At 42.4% G+C, this 16,558-nt stretch overlaps 1 protein-coding gene across 1 annotated transcript in view; it reads left to right on the top strand.

The window, feature by feature from the left end:
• Window positions 1-444: 444 nt before the first annotated feature.
• The window catches only part of C13H10orf67 (chromosome 13 C10orf67 homolog), a 96,902-nt gene continuing 80,788 nt past the window's right edge, over window positions 445-16,558 (top strand). The window contains exons 1-2 of the mRNA XM_081556780.1: window positions 445-627; window positions 14,090-14,210. Of these exons, the coding sequence (XP_081412906.1) occupies window positions 530-627; window positions 14,090-14,210 (219 nt within the window). The 5' untranslated portion in view covers window positions 445-529. The remainder of the gene's footprint in view (window positions 628-14,089; window positions 14,211-16,558) is intronic.

Raw genomic sequence — 16,558 nt, 5'->3', positions numbered from 1 at the left:
ATCCTTATTAGCCAGGTGCACTATTTTTCATCCTCCTGGAGCACTGGGCGGAAGGTCACTAAAACGAGGATTGTCTTGTCAAGGCTCGTTGAACGTAGCGTGCAGAGGGTTGTTGATGCAGGAACACAGCTCAGGAATCCATGCCCCCTAGTGCATGGGCCTTGCAGGAGGCTGAGCTTAGAGCTTTCGCACAGAAGAAGGCACGGAGGGTTCGGATCGTGGTGGGCTGCCGCCGGGTTATCTTCAGGAGTCCAGCTCTCCTGGGGACACGTCAGCGGCGGCCTGACCCGTAAGAGTCCAGGACAGGAAGCCCTGAGCCAGGTGGGCAGTGGAAGCGGCAGTCGGGCGACTCCCGGTTCGGCTGACTCCAGGCCTTCCGCGCCAGCGCCCCGGGATTCTGGCGCAAGGCTGGTTGCCCAGGAGTCGCCATGGCAACTGACGCCGGGGGTCTAGACGCCGGGGTCTGCTGGACGCCGGGGTCTGGACTCCGCGGGCGGCGCACGGCCTAGCAGCCACCTCCGTGGCGCCCATGGAGGTCTTTGGCGGCTCGGCGCCCAAGACCGAGGAGTGCTGGAAGATTATCGAGAATCTCGAGTCCACTCTTGAACAATTCCGGTTCAGTCCCAGGTGACCGGCGCGGCCTGCGCCGCGGCTCGCGCCTCTGCCCGCGCTCCCCCGCTCCCGGGTTCTCTAGCTCCAAGCCCCAAAGCAGCTGTTTTGATATCTAAATATACTACCGTGTACCAAGCACGGACTCTGGGGCCAGACTGCCTGGGTTCAAATAAATCCTCATGACACTCTAAGGGTTCAAGACTTGGGCGAGTTAGTCAACTTCTCTGTGCCGCCTTATCTCTTCAGGAAAACAGCCAAGGTGGTGATGCACAGCGCCTCCTTCAGAGTTCATAGCGAACATTCAATGAGTTAATCTGGAAGATCGACATACATATAGGGTACATAGTACCGTGGAAGTGTTTGCCAATATAACTATCTTGTTCTTGACCCTTTGGGACAGTTTTTTCATCTTATAATCCTTTACCCTCCACTGTCCCAGTTTTATTTGGATAATGTAGATCTGATGCTTGGGGTGGGGGGACTAGGAGGGAAGTATTTTTCTTTCTAAAAACCTTTTGAAATCCCGTAAATGGCCCTCACTAGGTTAACTGCTCTAGATGCCCTAAGACAGGAAGCCTCATGGTGCCAGGTGGGCTGGCTGAGACACCAGCCCTGGAACTGGCGTCTCTCTAGGGTAGGATGAAGGACCCAGAGCCCCGTGGTGGGGACTGACGCAGTGAAATGGCGCTGCCAGCCCAGCTGCCTCCTCTGAACTGTATTCAGTGAGTGCCTTTGTGAAAAGGGATGGGGGTGCGCTCAGAACCCGGTTGATTGGTGGTGTGGAAGCACATTGGCTTTAGCAGATGGTGGGCACGGTGTTGAGCTGCTCTGTTTGTTGACTAAGAGAGATGGCTTCCTCGCCTGGATTCCTTGGTGTTCCGTGGTGGGGAGCTTCTCCAGCAAAATGCGCTGGCTGTACTCAGCGGCCAAACTGACAGCGCCTGGGGCTCAGTCAGTGCTTGTCGTCTGAATAAAGGAGACGCGGATGCCCCTGTGAGTTTCTCTTCATCCGCAGGACCCAGGCCGGTGCTGGTGCTCTGGTATCTGGTGTGCGTGGGAGAAGCTGCAATCCTGGGGTGAGGAGAGAATCAGGCACTGGGGAGGCACCAGTCAGCAAACCGTCAGAAGCCTGTCCTTTGTGAAGTTTACATCCTAGGCAGGAAAGCAGCGATAAACAAGCCGACTCCATAACAAGTCAGTTAAGTGGCGGTGACTGCTAAGGAGGAAACACAATGGAAGAAACAATGTGTGGAGTGTGGAAGGGGGTTGTAATTTTATTTTTTTGGTCATACAACGTGGCGTGTGGGGATCTACCAAGGATGGAATTCAGCCTCCTGCATTGAAAGTGCTGAGTCTTAACCTCTGTACCACCAGGGAAGTCTTACAGGGTTATAATTTTAGATTCTGTGGTCAAGGAAGACTTCTTGCAAATGACTTTGGGGGGAAGAACTGCAGACTTGAGGGGAGACCTTTCTGCTCTATCAGGGAGCAAGTGTTCCAGGCAGAGGACAAGAAGTAAAGGAGAGTGGGCATAGGTGTCACAGGACCAGCAATGAGGCTGGTGTCGCTGGAGAATAGTGATGGGCGAGGGCAGTGGAGATGAATGAGATCAGAGGTAAGGGGAATGGATGGTGCCCATGGTGTGGAACCTAGATCGTTGTAAGGACTGCAGCACTAACCTTGAATGACGTGGTCAGATGTGGTTTTTCCAACACCCCCATGCAATTTTCTAATTCTCAGCAGACAGTGATTGGGTGTGTCTTGTAGTTTGCTTATTTATTTATTTTACTTAAAGTATGGTTGCTGTACAATATTATGTATTATAAGTCACAGGTGAACAATAGAGTTATTCCTAATTTTTAAAGGTTATACTCCGTTTGTAGTTATTATAAAATGTTGGCTATATTCTCCGTGTTGTACAGTGTATCCTTGTAGCTTACATCAGTTCAGTCCAGTTGCTCAGTCGTGTCCAACTCTTTGTGACCCCATGGACTGCAGCACGCCAGGCTTCCTTGTCCATTACCAACTCCCAAAGCTTGCTCAAATTCATGTCCATCGAGTCGGTGATGCCATCCAACCATCTCATCTGTCATCCCCTTCTCCTCCCTCTTTCAGTCTTTCCCAGCATCAGGATCTTTTTCAATGAGTCGGTTCTTCACATCAGGTGGCCAAAGTATTGGAGTTTCAGCTTCAACATCAGTCCTTCCAATGAATATGCAGGACTGATCTCCTTTAGGATGGACTGGTTGGATCTCCTTGCAGTCCAAGGGACTCTTAAGAGTCTTCTCCAACACCACAGTTCAAAAGCATCAGTCCTGCAGTGCTCAGCTTTCCTTATAGTCCAACTCTCACATCCATACGTGACCACTGGAAAAACCATAACTTTGACTACACGGACCTTTGTTGGTAAAGTAATGTCTCTGCTTTTTAATATGCTGTCTAGGTTGGTCATAGCTTTTCTTCCAAGGAGCAAGTGTCTTTTAGTTTCATGGCTGCAGTCACCATCTGCAGTGATTTTGGAGTCCCCCAGAATAAAATCTCTCACTGTTTCCACTGTTTCCCCATCTATTTGCCATGAAGTGATGGGACCGGATAGTTTGTATTATACTGCTTAATCCCCTACCCCTATCTTGCCTCCCTCCCTCTCTCCCTCTCCCCACTGGTAACCACTAGTTTGTTCTTGTGTCCTGCAGTTTAACTGGAGATAGTGTCAGATTCCACAGGTTAAGGGCTCAGTCCCACAAGACTGTCCCTGTCCTCCCTCTTCAGAGGCTAGTTGCAAGTCCAGGTTGTCACCTGTGCTTTTGACAACCAGGGCTAACTCAGAGGTTCCTTGAGTTCAGTTAATTTGCTAGAGTGGCTCATAGAATTCAAGAAACCAGTTTACTTACTTGGCTACTGGTTTATTACAAAGACTATTAAAGGACATGAATGAACAACCAGAGGAAGAGATACATAGGGTGAGGTCTAGAAGGGTCTGAGGCACGGGGGATTCTGTCCCTGTGGAATTTGGGGTGCACCCCATGAATTCATTCTTGTTTACCAACCTGGAAGTTCTCTAACCCTGTAATTCAGGGATTTTTATAAACCCTTCATTACACAGGCAAAATTTACCGAATAATTGGCTTTTTGTGATTGATTCAACCTCTAGCCCTCTCTGAAAGTGAGGTTGGGGGAGGTGGGATTGGAAGTTCTAACCCTCTCCTTCTGGTTGGTTCCCCTGGCAACCACCTCCATCCTTAGGAGCTTTTCAAAAGTCACTTCATTAACATAAAATCAGGTGTGGTTGAAAGGGGCTTCTCATGAATAGCCAAAGACACCCAGTTCACCTTTTCCCCCTATTTCAGAAACTGAGGACAGCAGACCAAATATTACAATATAAGATTCTCTCATTGTGCTTGTTGCTTAGGAAATTCCAAGGGTTTGGGCTGCTGTCAGGCAAGAAGCATGGATGAAGACCAATATATGTATATTGTATATATATATATATATATATACAATATACATATAGGGCTTCCCAGGAAGTGCAGTTGGTAAAGAATCCACTGAGTCAGGAAGATTCCCTGGAGTAAGAAATGCCAACCCACTCCAGTATTCTTGCTTGGAAAATTCTATGGACAGAGGAGCGTGGCAAGCTACAGTCCATGGGGTCGCAAAGAGTCAGACACAACTGAGCAACTGAGCATGTACATATCTATATCTATCAAATTATAAAACACACTGCAAAGATGGAAAGACATGAGGGGAATGGAACAGAGGAATCACATTATCTGGTTTATCTTTCAACCAAATTATTCTGGCTATTGTTTTGATATTAGACTCTAATGAGGGGAAACAATGGAAACAGTGAGAGACTTTATTTTCTTGGGCTCCAAAATCACTGCAGATGGTGATTGCAGCCATGAAATTTAAAGATGCTTGCTCCTTGGAAGAAAAGCTATGACCAACCTAGATAGCACATTAAAAAGCAGAGACATTACTTTACCAACAAAGGTCCATCTAGTCAAAGCTATGGTTTTTCTAGTAGTCATGTATGGATGTGAGAGTTGGATTATAAAGAAAGCTGAGCATTGAAGAATTGATGCTTTTGAACTGTGGTGTTGGAGAAGACTCTTTAGAGTCCCTTGGACTGCAAGGAGATCCAACCAGTCAATCCTAAAGGAAATCAGTCCTGAATATTCATTGGAAGGACTGATGTTGAAGCTGAAACTCCAATTCTTTGGCCACCTGATGCGAAAAACTCACTCACTGGAAAAGACCCTGATGCTGGGAAAGATTGAAGGGGGGAGGAGAAGGGGACACAGAGAATGAGATGGTTGGATGGCATCACCGACTCAATGGACATGAGTTTGAGCAAGCTCCTGGATTGGTGTGCTACAGTCCATGGGGTGGCCAAGTCGGACACAACTGAGTGAGGATAGGGGCAGAAACAGGGAAACCAGTTAGGGGACTATGACAATAAGCCTCATGAAAAATGACTGTGATGGTAGCAGTGGTTGAAGGTGGTGAGACTAGTCAGATTCTAGATTTATGTTGAAAGTAGAACTGATAGGCACAGAGTGAGTAAGATTCTGATTTTTTTGAACTGACTAACTGGAAGGATGGAAGTGCCATGAGCTGGGATGAAGAAGATTGAGACGAATAGCTTTGTGGGGAATATCATAAGCTTACTTTTTTTTTTTTTTTTTCTAATTTGGCTGCCCCAGGGCTTAGTTGCGGCATACAGGATCTAGTTCCCTGACCAGGGCTCGAACCTGTGCCCCCTGCATTGGGAGCTTGGAATCTTAACCATTGGACCACAAGGGAAAGTCCCTCAGAAGCTTACTTTTGGACATAATATCTTGGAAGTAACTCTTAGTCATCCACCTAGGCTCTTTGGTTGTATGAGTCTTCAGGGCAAGAACAATAATTTACCCTGTATTCTTCTCAATTCTTGGCTAAAACACCTAAAAAGTTTATTAACATGCATATCTGATGTGTATGTAGGAGTTACCTAGGAAAAATGACTAAAACTCTAAGGCAGCCCAAACCACCACCTTGAATATCATCTTTAGCTAAAGACAAAAGATGTTGAGTGGAGGGAAGCCAGTTATGGGAGGTTACCAAGGAGAGCAGTAAACAAGGGAAAGGTTTGTTATGCAAATTTGAATGGGTGCCTTCTCCATTAGTAAGATTCTCTTGTGAATTAGAATCATCTTCCTAGTAGGAGAGGAAGACACTTATAAGTGGAGATTTCCTTTATATTTCCTTTATAAATGTAAATTTCTGTTACAAAGGGATAACTTCTACTCTGCTTCCAGGGTTTCTCCTTTGTCTGCAGTTTCTCAAAACAATTGACTCAAAACAATCCTTATGCTAAAGCATCATATTTAGGGGTGCTATATTCTGCTACCCTTCAAGCCTAAAGTTCAGAAGAGAGGTCCAGCCAGGGTGGATCTACCAGTGTGGGAGTAATTGGCACACAGATGCACCTAGAAATGAGAGACTTGGTGAGATCACCTAGGAAATGACTGAAAAGAAGCGTGTGAGCCTTGGGACACCTCAGAGTTGTATGTTCTTTCAAGAGGAAAAAAGTGGAAGCAAGAGTGCTTTGTTGCTGGTTTTTTTTTTCCTTATTTGAAATTGAGCAGGGATGTCCCTAGTGGTCCTGTGGTTAAGACTGAGTTTCCAATGTAGTGGGTGCAGGTTCAATCCCCGATCGAGGAACTAAGATCCCACATACCTAATAGTATGGCTGAAAATAAATTAAAAAAAAAAAATTTAAACTGAGCAATACACCATTGTGAAAATTTAGTGCACTTAATGCCACTTTCTTTGACTAATTCATTAATGAGCATTTGTTAAGACAGACTATTCTAGGATTTAGTGAGAAGTGTCACTGCCTTCTGTTAATAAATATTCATGGATCTGTTTTCTGTAATAAGTTAACATGTTAATTTTGTATCTCATTTGTTTAAAAAAAGAACCTGTAATTGCTATTTTTCTGAGACTGTATTTTATGCATAACAACCAAGCTATTATTCAGAAATCAAATTGCTGAGGCTATAAATAAGGACTGTGTAGGAACCACTTAGCTAGTTTGTTGTGATGTGGGTTTCCATTCTAGGCGGAAGGGTTGTCATCTAAAATTAGAGACATTTGGAATTTAAGGGGAAGCTGAAGAATGAACTTTCATGTTTCACTTGGAGTCTAAATGAGTCAGAACTTTCTGAATCAGTCATTCAGTAGGTTAGGACCAGTTAGGGATAGTAGAGCATAGACCTGTTCTCACAAGGGATGGAGGATAAGACTCTCACTTCAGGCTTATGATTTTTTCTCTTTGGCTGCACTGTGTAGCTTGTGGTATGTTAGTTCCCCAACCAGGGACGGAACCAGTGCCCTTGGCGATGAGAATGTAGAGTCCTAACCCCTGAACTGCCAGGAAATTTACAGGCTTGTGATTTTTAGATGAATTACTTACAATCTTTGAGACTTAGCTTCCGTATCCTCAAAACAAAGAAAGGTAGATAACCTGAGAAGAGATTGTGTGTATTAAGACAGATGCCTTGACTAAGCACAGGGGACAAGTTAAGCATTCAGTTGTTAAAAGACAAAATTCATCTGAGTAGATTTGAAGATCTGATTGGCTTTGTTAGGTGATTCATGAATTGGACAGTATCCCATCCAGCAATTACAAGGGTGCTCCAAGGGCGCTGTACAAAATGGGAGGTTTTTATAGGGAAAAGGGTGGGACAAAGGAGATGTTAGCATAAAGAAAAAAAAGCATTGTTTTTAGGCCAGGACTTATCTTTGCAGGGGAAAGGGCAAGGCAGGGGTTTTATCATGCAGATTGCCTCTTCTTCCTCTGGGGGCAGAGTGGAGAGGGCCCACAGGACAGATTATCTTCTTGGTGCTGACCAGAAAATTCCAGACTGGTTAATTAAGGTTAACATTTCTGGGGAAGGTTGAAACAGAAATTAAGTCAGGTATTAAGTCTGGATTTGGTATCATGTGCTTTAGAATAAGTAATGCCATTTTGAGCCTGTGGTTTTCTGTTTAGCAAAATAAATAGGCACTAATTTTATTTTTACCAGTTGGAGGAGGTATCTATAAAATTCTTCAAACTGGTTTTAAAATATCATACTGTATTACTGTAATATTGTGGCACCAGAGGGAATAACAGAAAACATTATTCTAAGTTTCTAAATCATATCCTAAAGATAAGTGTATTGGGGGTGACTTTTTTTTTTTTTTTGCACTTCTATTCTTTTTCCAGCTTTGAGATATAACTGACATGTAACATTGTATATTTATCATAAAACCTACTCACATTCATAACTTACCACCCACCCTAGATCTTTAGCTTAAAATGGGAAGGAAGGAAAGAACATAAATGGTCAAGCTTATTGAAAAATTAAGCTGAATAAAAAATAGGAGCTGCTTGGTGCTAGGGAGGGGGAGGAATTGCATTTCTCAGCTGGAATGATGAATCACGGAGGTCTGTTAAGTGGGAGGCATTGCAGAAACAGTTTTAATTTTAGGTGGTGTTTGTATTTATCGTATTGATGCAGCACTCCGGGTTCCAACAAGAGATAGAAACCTCACCAGTATTTGAACAAGCAACAAATATTTCTTGCTTCTTTAATATTGTTGTTATTTGTTTTTGGCTGTGCTGGGTCTTCGGTGTTTGCACTGCTTTCTCTAGTTGCGGTAGGCTGGGGCTATTCTTTGTTGAGATCCATCGGCTTTTCATTGCAGTGGCTTCTCTTGTGGAGCTCGGGGTCTAGGCGTGCAGGCCCAGTAGTTGTGGCTCCTGGACTCTAAAGCACAGGGTCAGTAGCTGTGGCACATGAGCTTAGTTGCTCTGCCGCATGTGGAATCTTCTCGGACCAGGGATCGAACCTATGTCCCCTGCATTGGCCGACAAATATCCACTGTGCCACCAGGGAAGTCCTATTTCTTGTTTCTTGTTGAATATTAACAAGGATTTTTAGTTCAATTAAAAAAAAACCTCTAAGCAGCATTGCAATAGCAAATGTACCTGTGACCCCAAGGGCAGAAGGAGAGTAAATGTGGACAGAACTAAGAATTTAAAAGGTCCCCCACTCCCACCAAATGCTGGGATTAAGACCTCTTGGGAGAGGATGTGGCAGGTGGTAGAGACACTTGCCAGAGGGTGCCGGCCAGAGCTGGTCCATGGGCATGACTTGTTGAGTGGCCATGGTGAACTTGGTGAAAGATACAGGCAGGCCAAGCTTCTTGATGTAGCTGGGAAATCCAAAGAGTCATTCCTGAAGGTTCTGAGCCCTCAAAAGTCCTGCCTTTTCAGGGGAGTTGGTTGTATTTTTTCATTAATCTCTACTATTGGACGTGTAAATACTCAGAGTCACTCCAGAGAATCTCCCGAGTTCCAGATATAGTCTTTGACTCCACTGTGTACCAACAACCCGCTTTCTTGATAATCAGAATTAATCACTTCAACCAGTAGTGTGCCCCCTTTCTCTGCCTTTGGTTTAGTGGTGTAGGGATCACACAGTGGCCAGGACCAGTTCAATTCCCTCTCGTCTAACTCAGTAGAACCGTTGTTGTGCTTCCCAGTAGAAGCAATCTCCCTTTGGGAACTAAGACCTCCAAGCCAGCAGATCATGAAGTTTCTGGGAAAGGAAGCAATGATTTCAGGGGTGGGTTATTAGGTGAAATAGTGAGAGGAGCCTCTTGCATTTTTACCAAGATTCTTGGAGCTACCGCTGTGGTAGAGATGGTCCCATGTGCTGAGTGGAGGAGAAGAAGAATATCTCTCCTCCTACCATTTCTGCATTCTTGGCTGAGCCCCTCTTCCCCCATAATAAAAGAGAGATTAACTGGAGAAAAAAACAACAAAAGTTTAATAACATCTATTCCTCCTGTATACAAGGGAGATACCCAGGAAAACGGAATAACTCCTTGAAATGGTTCAAACCACTACCTTAAATAGAATCTCTACCTAAAGACAAAAACAGATGTTGGGAGCCAGTTATGGGAAGTTCCAGAAAAAGCACAGTAAACAGGGGGATGGTTGTAATGCAGATTTAAGCTCATGCCTTCTCCATTGATAAGAGTTTCTCGAGTTTAAGCCTAAAATACTGACAGTTCTTAGTGAAACTGGCAGAATCTGAGCTTGCTTGAAGGATGCATGTGACTTTTAAAAAATAGTTTATTTTGAAATAATTTCAAATTACAGAAAAGTTGTCAGAACAGAACTAAGAACTCTTCACCTAGATAGAATCTAGTTCTATCATTTCTCAACATTTCTGTCAGTTCTCAACATTTTCCGATGTTTGTTTTCTCTCTCTTCTTCCTCCTCACCTCCTGCCCCTGTACACACACACATTCACACTCACCCAGACATTCATTATCATCAATCTTTTTAGAACCTTCTGAGAGCAAGTTACAGATGTGTTTCCCATTAAGTGTGAATTTCCTAAGCATTCAAGTGTGTTTTTTCTAAAATGGATACTTTTTCCTGCATGATCAGCACACACTCTCAAATCAGCAGATCCACACTGCACAGCCCTATCGCAGCCTCCTTTCAAGCTAGGCCAAGAGTACCAGCAATGACTCTTTTTTTTCCTTTCTGGTCCAGGATCCTATCTATCAGTGTGCGTTGTCTTTAGTTATCCTGTCGCCTCAGACGCGTCCAGCAGGAAGAGTTCCTCAGCTTCTGCCCACTGTTCATGTCCTTGACACTTTTTTAACAACTACAGACCTTCTGTAGCATGACCAGTGCTACCTGGGTCCATCTTCTGTTTCCTTATAACCAGACTCAGGTCATGCGTTCTTGGCAGAAATGCCACAGAAATGAAGCTGTGTATTCTTAGGGCATCAGTTTAGCCAGTGCATGTCATCCAGTCTATTCCCTCGTTGGTGCTTTAACCTTGACCTTGCTAGGTTGATGTCTACCAGGTCTGCCCTAAATTCATCATTCTTCCCTTTGTAATAAATTACTATTTTGTGTGTAGGGAGTGTGTGCGTGTGTAGTAAGCTGCTTCAGTCATGTCCGACTCTTGGTGACCCTGTGGACTGTAGCCCCACCACATTTCTCTGTCCGTGGGATTCTCCAGGCAAGAATACTGGAGTGGGCTGTCGTGCCCTCTTCCAGGGGATCTTCCCAACCCAGAGATCGGGACATTTTTATATTGTAAATAATTATCACAATAAGGTTAGTTAACACATTCATCATCTCACATAGTTACTTTTGTGTGTATAAAACATTTTAAATTGACTCTCTTAGCAACTTTCAAGTATACAGTACAGCATCATTAACTGCAATCGTCATGTTGTACATTATACCCCAGTACATATTCATCTTATAACTGAAAGTTTTTACCCTTTGACTAATATCCCCCATTTCCTTTACCCTCAGCCTGTGGCAACTGTCTCTGTACTCTCTGTTTCTATGAGTTTGACTTTTTTAGATTCCACATATAAGTGCAATCAAACAATTGTCTTTCTCAGTCTGCCTTATTTCACTTATGTAATGTCCTCAAGGTTCATCTGTGTTATTGCAAATAACAGGAATTCATTTTCTTTTTTCATAACTTTTCATTATACACACATATGCACACACTACATTTTCTATTTTTTTAATATTTATTTTTTATTTATCTGTCTATTTGGTTGCACCAGGACTTAGCTGAGGCTAGTGGGATCTTCGATCTTCATTGAGGCCTGAGGGATCTATAGTTGAGGCATATGAGATCTTTCAGTTGTGGCATGTGAGCTCTAGTTCCCTGATCAGGGATTGAACCCTGGCCCACTGCATTAGGAGCATGGAGTCTTATCCACTGGACCACCAGGGAAGTCCACTACATTTTCCTTGTTCATTCATCTGTCAGTGGACACCTGGCTATTGTGAATAACGTCACAGTGAACGTGAGAGTGCAGGTAGCTCCTTGGGATGGTGATTTTGTTTCCTTTGAATATATACTCAGAAGTGAGACTGCTGGATTATATAGTAGTCCTGTTCAATTTTTCAACAAAATTTCCTTTTCCTAATCAAACTTCCACTGACGAGCTGTAGCCTTTTAGCTAAGCTTAACCCTAGCTGCCATTCATAACTCCCATCCTAATCCATCACCTCTGTAGTGGCTGCCTAATGGTGATTCTCTATTTTCACCATTCTTTTCTACATTTACTAGAGCATCTCATTCTCATTTAGACTGCTAGATTCCTGTTTTATTCAATAGGCTGTAATCTGATACTTTCATCATTTATTTTGATGCTCAAATTGTCCCAGATATGGCCAGTGGGAATCTCAGTCTAGTTTCTGTCTCCATCATTTTTTTTTTCACTCTTTCCCCACTTTTTAGAATAACAAGATGTTCTAGGCTCATTTTATGTTTTTGTTCTCCCAGCTTTGAAACCAGCCATTTTTCCAAGAAGGCGTGGTTCCTTTTAATGCAGAATGGTATTTGAAAAATCAACATCTGTGTTTTTGGTGTGTTCATTGCTACTGGGGTGTCATTGCTTCTAGGTTCTCACACTGGACAGAACTAGAAACAAATGTCCTTAAGTATATGCACACATATTTGTACCTATGTGTACATGCACATATTTGTACCTATCACTATTTATCTATGTACATAATTATAAAACCATGCCTTCATACCAAAACTTCCAGTTCCATTACACTGTCTCAGGGTATATTCTATAGTACTTCTTTTTCATATTTGTAAATTTCATTTCTAGGACTGGAGAACTTGACTTCTGTCATCTTCAGTACATTTACATGTTTGTTCAATTTATTCAGTCTCCCAACCATGTTGCTTTGTTTTGGTTTTGGTCCCACCCCTAGGCATGCAGGATCTTAGTTCCCCAACCAGAGATGGAGGCTACTCCCCTTGCATTGGAAGCCCGGGGTTTTAACCACTGGACCACCAGGGAAGTGCCTGTTTCTATCTTTTTAAAAGCACATCATCTGCGCACTGGCTTTGCCCTCTGGCTGACCCCTCTTGTGGTCACCAGACAACTGTGCCAGTTCCTGGCCTCATTTCCACACATGGCAGTGTCCAGAGTCACAGAGGGGACCTCTCCCCTGGTGCTCCTGTGTAAAATGCCCCTGAAAGGGCTTTTTTCCTATCACACTCCTCAGAACCGAGTCCCACTCCCACTCCTAAAATACCTGCCCAGAAGATTGGGTTCACCGTGGTGGGCTGAGACCACACAAGTGTTACCCTAGATACTGGGAATTTTCTCACCCTTCCCTGAGTTCTGTAGGAGATAAGTTTGAGGCTCTGCCAGCAATAAAAAGAGGGGGATTGTCATGGGGTAGCCCCCATTATGGTCTGCTCCACCTGGTCCGCAGACAAGGGAGGGTAGATACATGGATACTCTCTCTAGGGAGGCTGCATTGGAAAGCCTGGGAATGTTCCTTAGGCTTTCATGGCTCTCTTTTTTTAGCTGACATTTTAGAAACCAATGCTTGTGGTAAGTTTGGTCAAACTGACAGAGAAAAGACATCCAGAAACTTGGCCTTCTTGTTACGATTTGAGATGTCCATCATTAAAATTGTAGGAGGATTTTACAAAATACTTCCTTCCACTTTGATTTGTGGGGGGGAACTGAGTTTAAAACCAAATACAGTAGAGTGGTGTGATTATCTTAAAGAAGTAGTTCTCAATTTTTTTTTTTTTGGTTTCAGGATCTCTTTACAGTCTTAAAAATTATTGAGGCCCTCAAAGACCTTTAGGTTATGTTTTATTTAGTCATAGTTACCATATTAGAAATTTTAAAGGAGAAACATTTAAAATAATGATAAACTAATTCTGTATTAATGTAAGTAATATATTTTAAAGAAAATTGAATTCTTTCCAAGACAGAGTCTTTAATGAGAATAGTATCATCTGTTACATTTTTGCAAATCTTTTCAGTGCCTGGCTTAATGGGAAATAACTGAATTCTCCTCTCTGCTTCTGCATTCATCTGTCATTCAGGCATATAACCTGTAGCCTCTGGAACTCCACTGAACTCTTGTGAGAGAATGATAGGAGAAAAGATAAATCCAATCTTAATAATATTACGAAAATAATTTTGACCTGTGAATTCCCTGAGTGTTCTGGAACCTCCAGGAGTTCTCAGACCACATTTTCAGAACATCTACCTAAAAGGAATTTTGCTTGCTATGCCCACGCATGATTTATAACGACCTCAAGCAACAGCATACATAAAACAGTGAATGAGATTTTAAAAGGAGGCTCGTAAATTGGTCATGTCTCAGGAAATGAAAGTAAGATCAGTGTAGCAATGTGAAATAGTTCAGAGAATCTGATAATCCAACAGAGACCTAGGGAAAACCCCAAATCATGAGCAGATAATTAAGTGGTTTTCTCATTTCACCAATCCTTTGAATCTTTAAAATATGATTTACAAAATATGTGTAAATATATATCATTAAATATATCTTTAAAGTAATATCTATTATATAAAGCACATTTAATCTCCTGCCTCTTTTATTTTTCAGATTTACCATTTCAGATGATTTGAAGGTTGGCTTTTTCAGCACAGACCATGCCACTCAAACAGATTCCAGTGAGATTCTGCCATTAAAAGAGTTGAGCTCAGCTACACAAAATCTAGTGCAGGTAAATCTGAATTTATTTAGAAACTCCTGAGATAATTTGTATTATTTGCCTTCCTGTTTCTTTCCTTGACAAAAGTGAAATGATTAACATTTAAAAAATATTAGCATCTTCTATAAACTGAGCTGTATAACAGTTGTGTTTTTTTTTTTAATTATTAGTATAAATGACTACTTCAGGGCATGGCTACCCACTCCAGTGTTCTTGTCTGGAGAATCCCATGGACAGAGGAGCCTGGCAGGCTACAGTCCATCGGGTCGCAAAGAGTTGGAGACAACTGAAGTGTCTGAGCATACAGCATACACACTACTTCTATTTGGGGCTTCCCAGGTGGCCCTAGGGTAAAGAACCTGCCTGCCTACCAGGAGACATAAGAGATATGAGATTGATCCCTGGTTGGAGAAGATCCCTGGAGGAGGAAATGGTAATCCGTTTCAGTACTTTTGCCTGGAGAATCCCATGGACAAAGGAGCCTGGCGGGCTAGAGTCCATACATGTGCAAAGAGTCGGACACAACTGAAGCAACTTAGTACACACACACACTACTTCTATTTGCATCCTATTTATTTCATATATGTTAACTTTTTTTTTTCTTCCTGCACTGCATGGCTTTCAGGATCTTAGTTCCCCGACCAGAGAGAGATTAAGCCTGGGCTCTGATAGTGGAAGCTAGAGCCATCAGGGAAGTCTCTATGTTAACTTGTTTAGTGAAATGTTTTCTTACTCTCTCTGTAATTCTTTTGACATCTGTGAACATTTTCTGTTTAGGATACTTTAAGAATTTTATAAAATATTTTTGGCATATAGAAAAATGTCGAGAATAATATAATGAATAACTGTGTCACCCATTGTCAGGGAGGAAGAAATTTTCCTCTATCCCTCTAAATTCTTCTGACTAAGCTAAACCCAACCATCTCATCCTCTGTCTGCATACCTAGTTCATGTTATAATACAAGTATGTATGATGCTAACTCCCTTCCTGAAGCAGGTCCTCCATCTCATTCTTTTAGGAAGTGAAGGAAAAGTTTATGGGTTCTTCCTGAGTCTTTGACTCCTTAAAAATAGTCAGCCTAAATAAACTTGTGATGGCAAATTTTGCTCCCCTATACCACCATACACGTTTGTCAAAGCTTGATGCATATGTGATGCTAAGTCACTTCAGTCATGTCCCACTCTGTGTGATCCCATGTGTGAGCAACTCTGTAGCTTGCCAGGCTCCTCTGTTTTGGGGATTCTCCAGGCAAGAATACAAGAGCGGGTTGCCATGCCCTCCTCCAAGGGAACTTCCTGACCCAGGGATCAAACCTTCATTTCTTAACATTTCCTGCATTGGCAGGCCGGTTCTTTACCACTAGCGCCACCTGGGAAGCCCCAGATCTCAATATTCTATCATATTTCCTTTGGGACTTTAAACAAACTTTTTTTAATTTTTAAAAATTTTATTGAAGCTGTACTTCTGCGGTGGTCCAGTGGCTGGGACTCCAGGCTCCCAATGCAGAGAGTCCAAGTTCTATCCCTGATCAGGGAACTAGATCCCATGTGCCACAACTAAAGACCCAGTGCAGCCAAATACGTTTTTTTTTTTTAATTAGTTTATTTTCTATTTTTTAACTTTACAATATTGTATTTGTTTTGCCATACATTGACATGAATCCACCATGGGTGTACATGTTTTCCCCTTCCAGAACCCCCCTCCACCTCCCTCCCCATCCCATCCCTCCGGGTCATATAAAATAAGTAAATAAAAAATAAAATAAAATTTTATTGAAGTATAGTTGATTTACAATGTTGTGTTTCTTTCTTCTATACAGCGAAGCTTTGGTGCTTTTTTTGATTGTAAAGAAACAGAACATTTCATAGACATCAGATATTAAGAGTTATTATTAAAAGTCCTAACCAATAAAACAGTGACATAGGGTGGTATACTACTGTAAATAGTGCTTTGCTTCTGGTTTTTCACTTAGTAACATAACTTGGAAATCAGTTATATACATTGGTGCATAAAGAGCTTCTTCATCAATTTTACAAGTACATCATACCACAAACTGGCACCATTTATTTAGCTATCCCCTCCTGATGGACATTTTGGTCATTTCAGATCTCTTATTGTGATGAATAATTCTGTACATACTCACATGCCAGGAAATCTGGGGTGTAAATTCTTAAAAGTGAAACGTCTGAGTCAGAGGATGCATACATTAGTCATTTTGGAGGATGTTGCCAAATTGCCCTGCATAGAAATTATACCAATTACACTCCCACTTTGGAGGGTGTCTCTTTTCCCACACACTTCCCAATGTATTGTCTTTTTTTTTTTTTACTGCATTCTGTGGCATGGGGGTTCTTATTTC

The sequence above is a fragment of the Giraffa tippelskirchi genome, chromosome 13 (assembly GCF_054371585.1).
Source record: "Giraffa tippelskirchi isolate mGirTip1 chromosome 13, T2T-mGirTip1v1.2.pri, whole genome shotgun sequence".
Lineage (NCBI taxonomy): Eukaryota > Metazoa > Chordata > Mammalia > Artiodactyla > Giraffidae > Giraffa > Giraffa tippelskirchi.
This window is presented reverse-complemented; position numbering and strand designations above follow the sequence as displayed.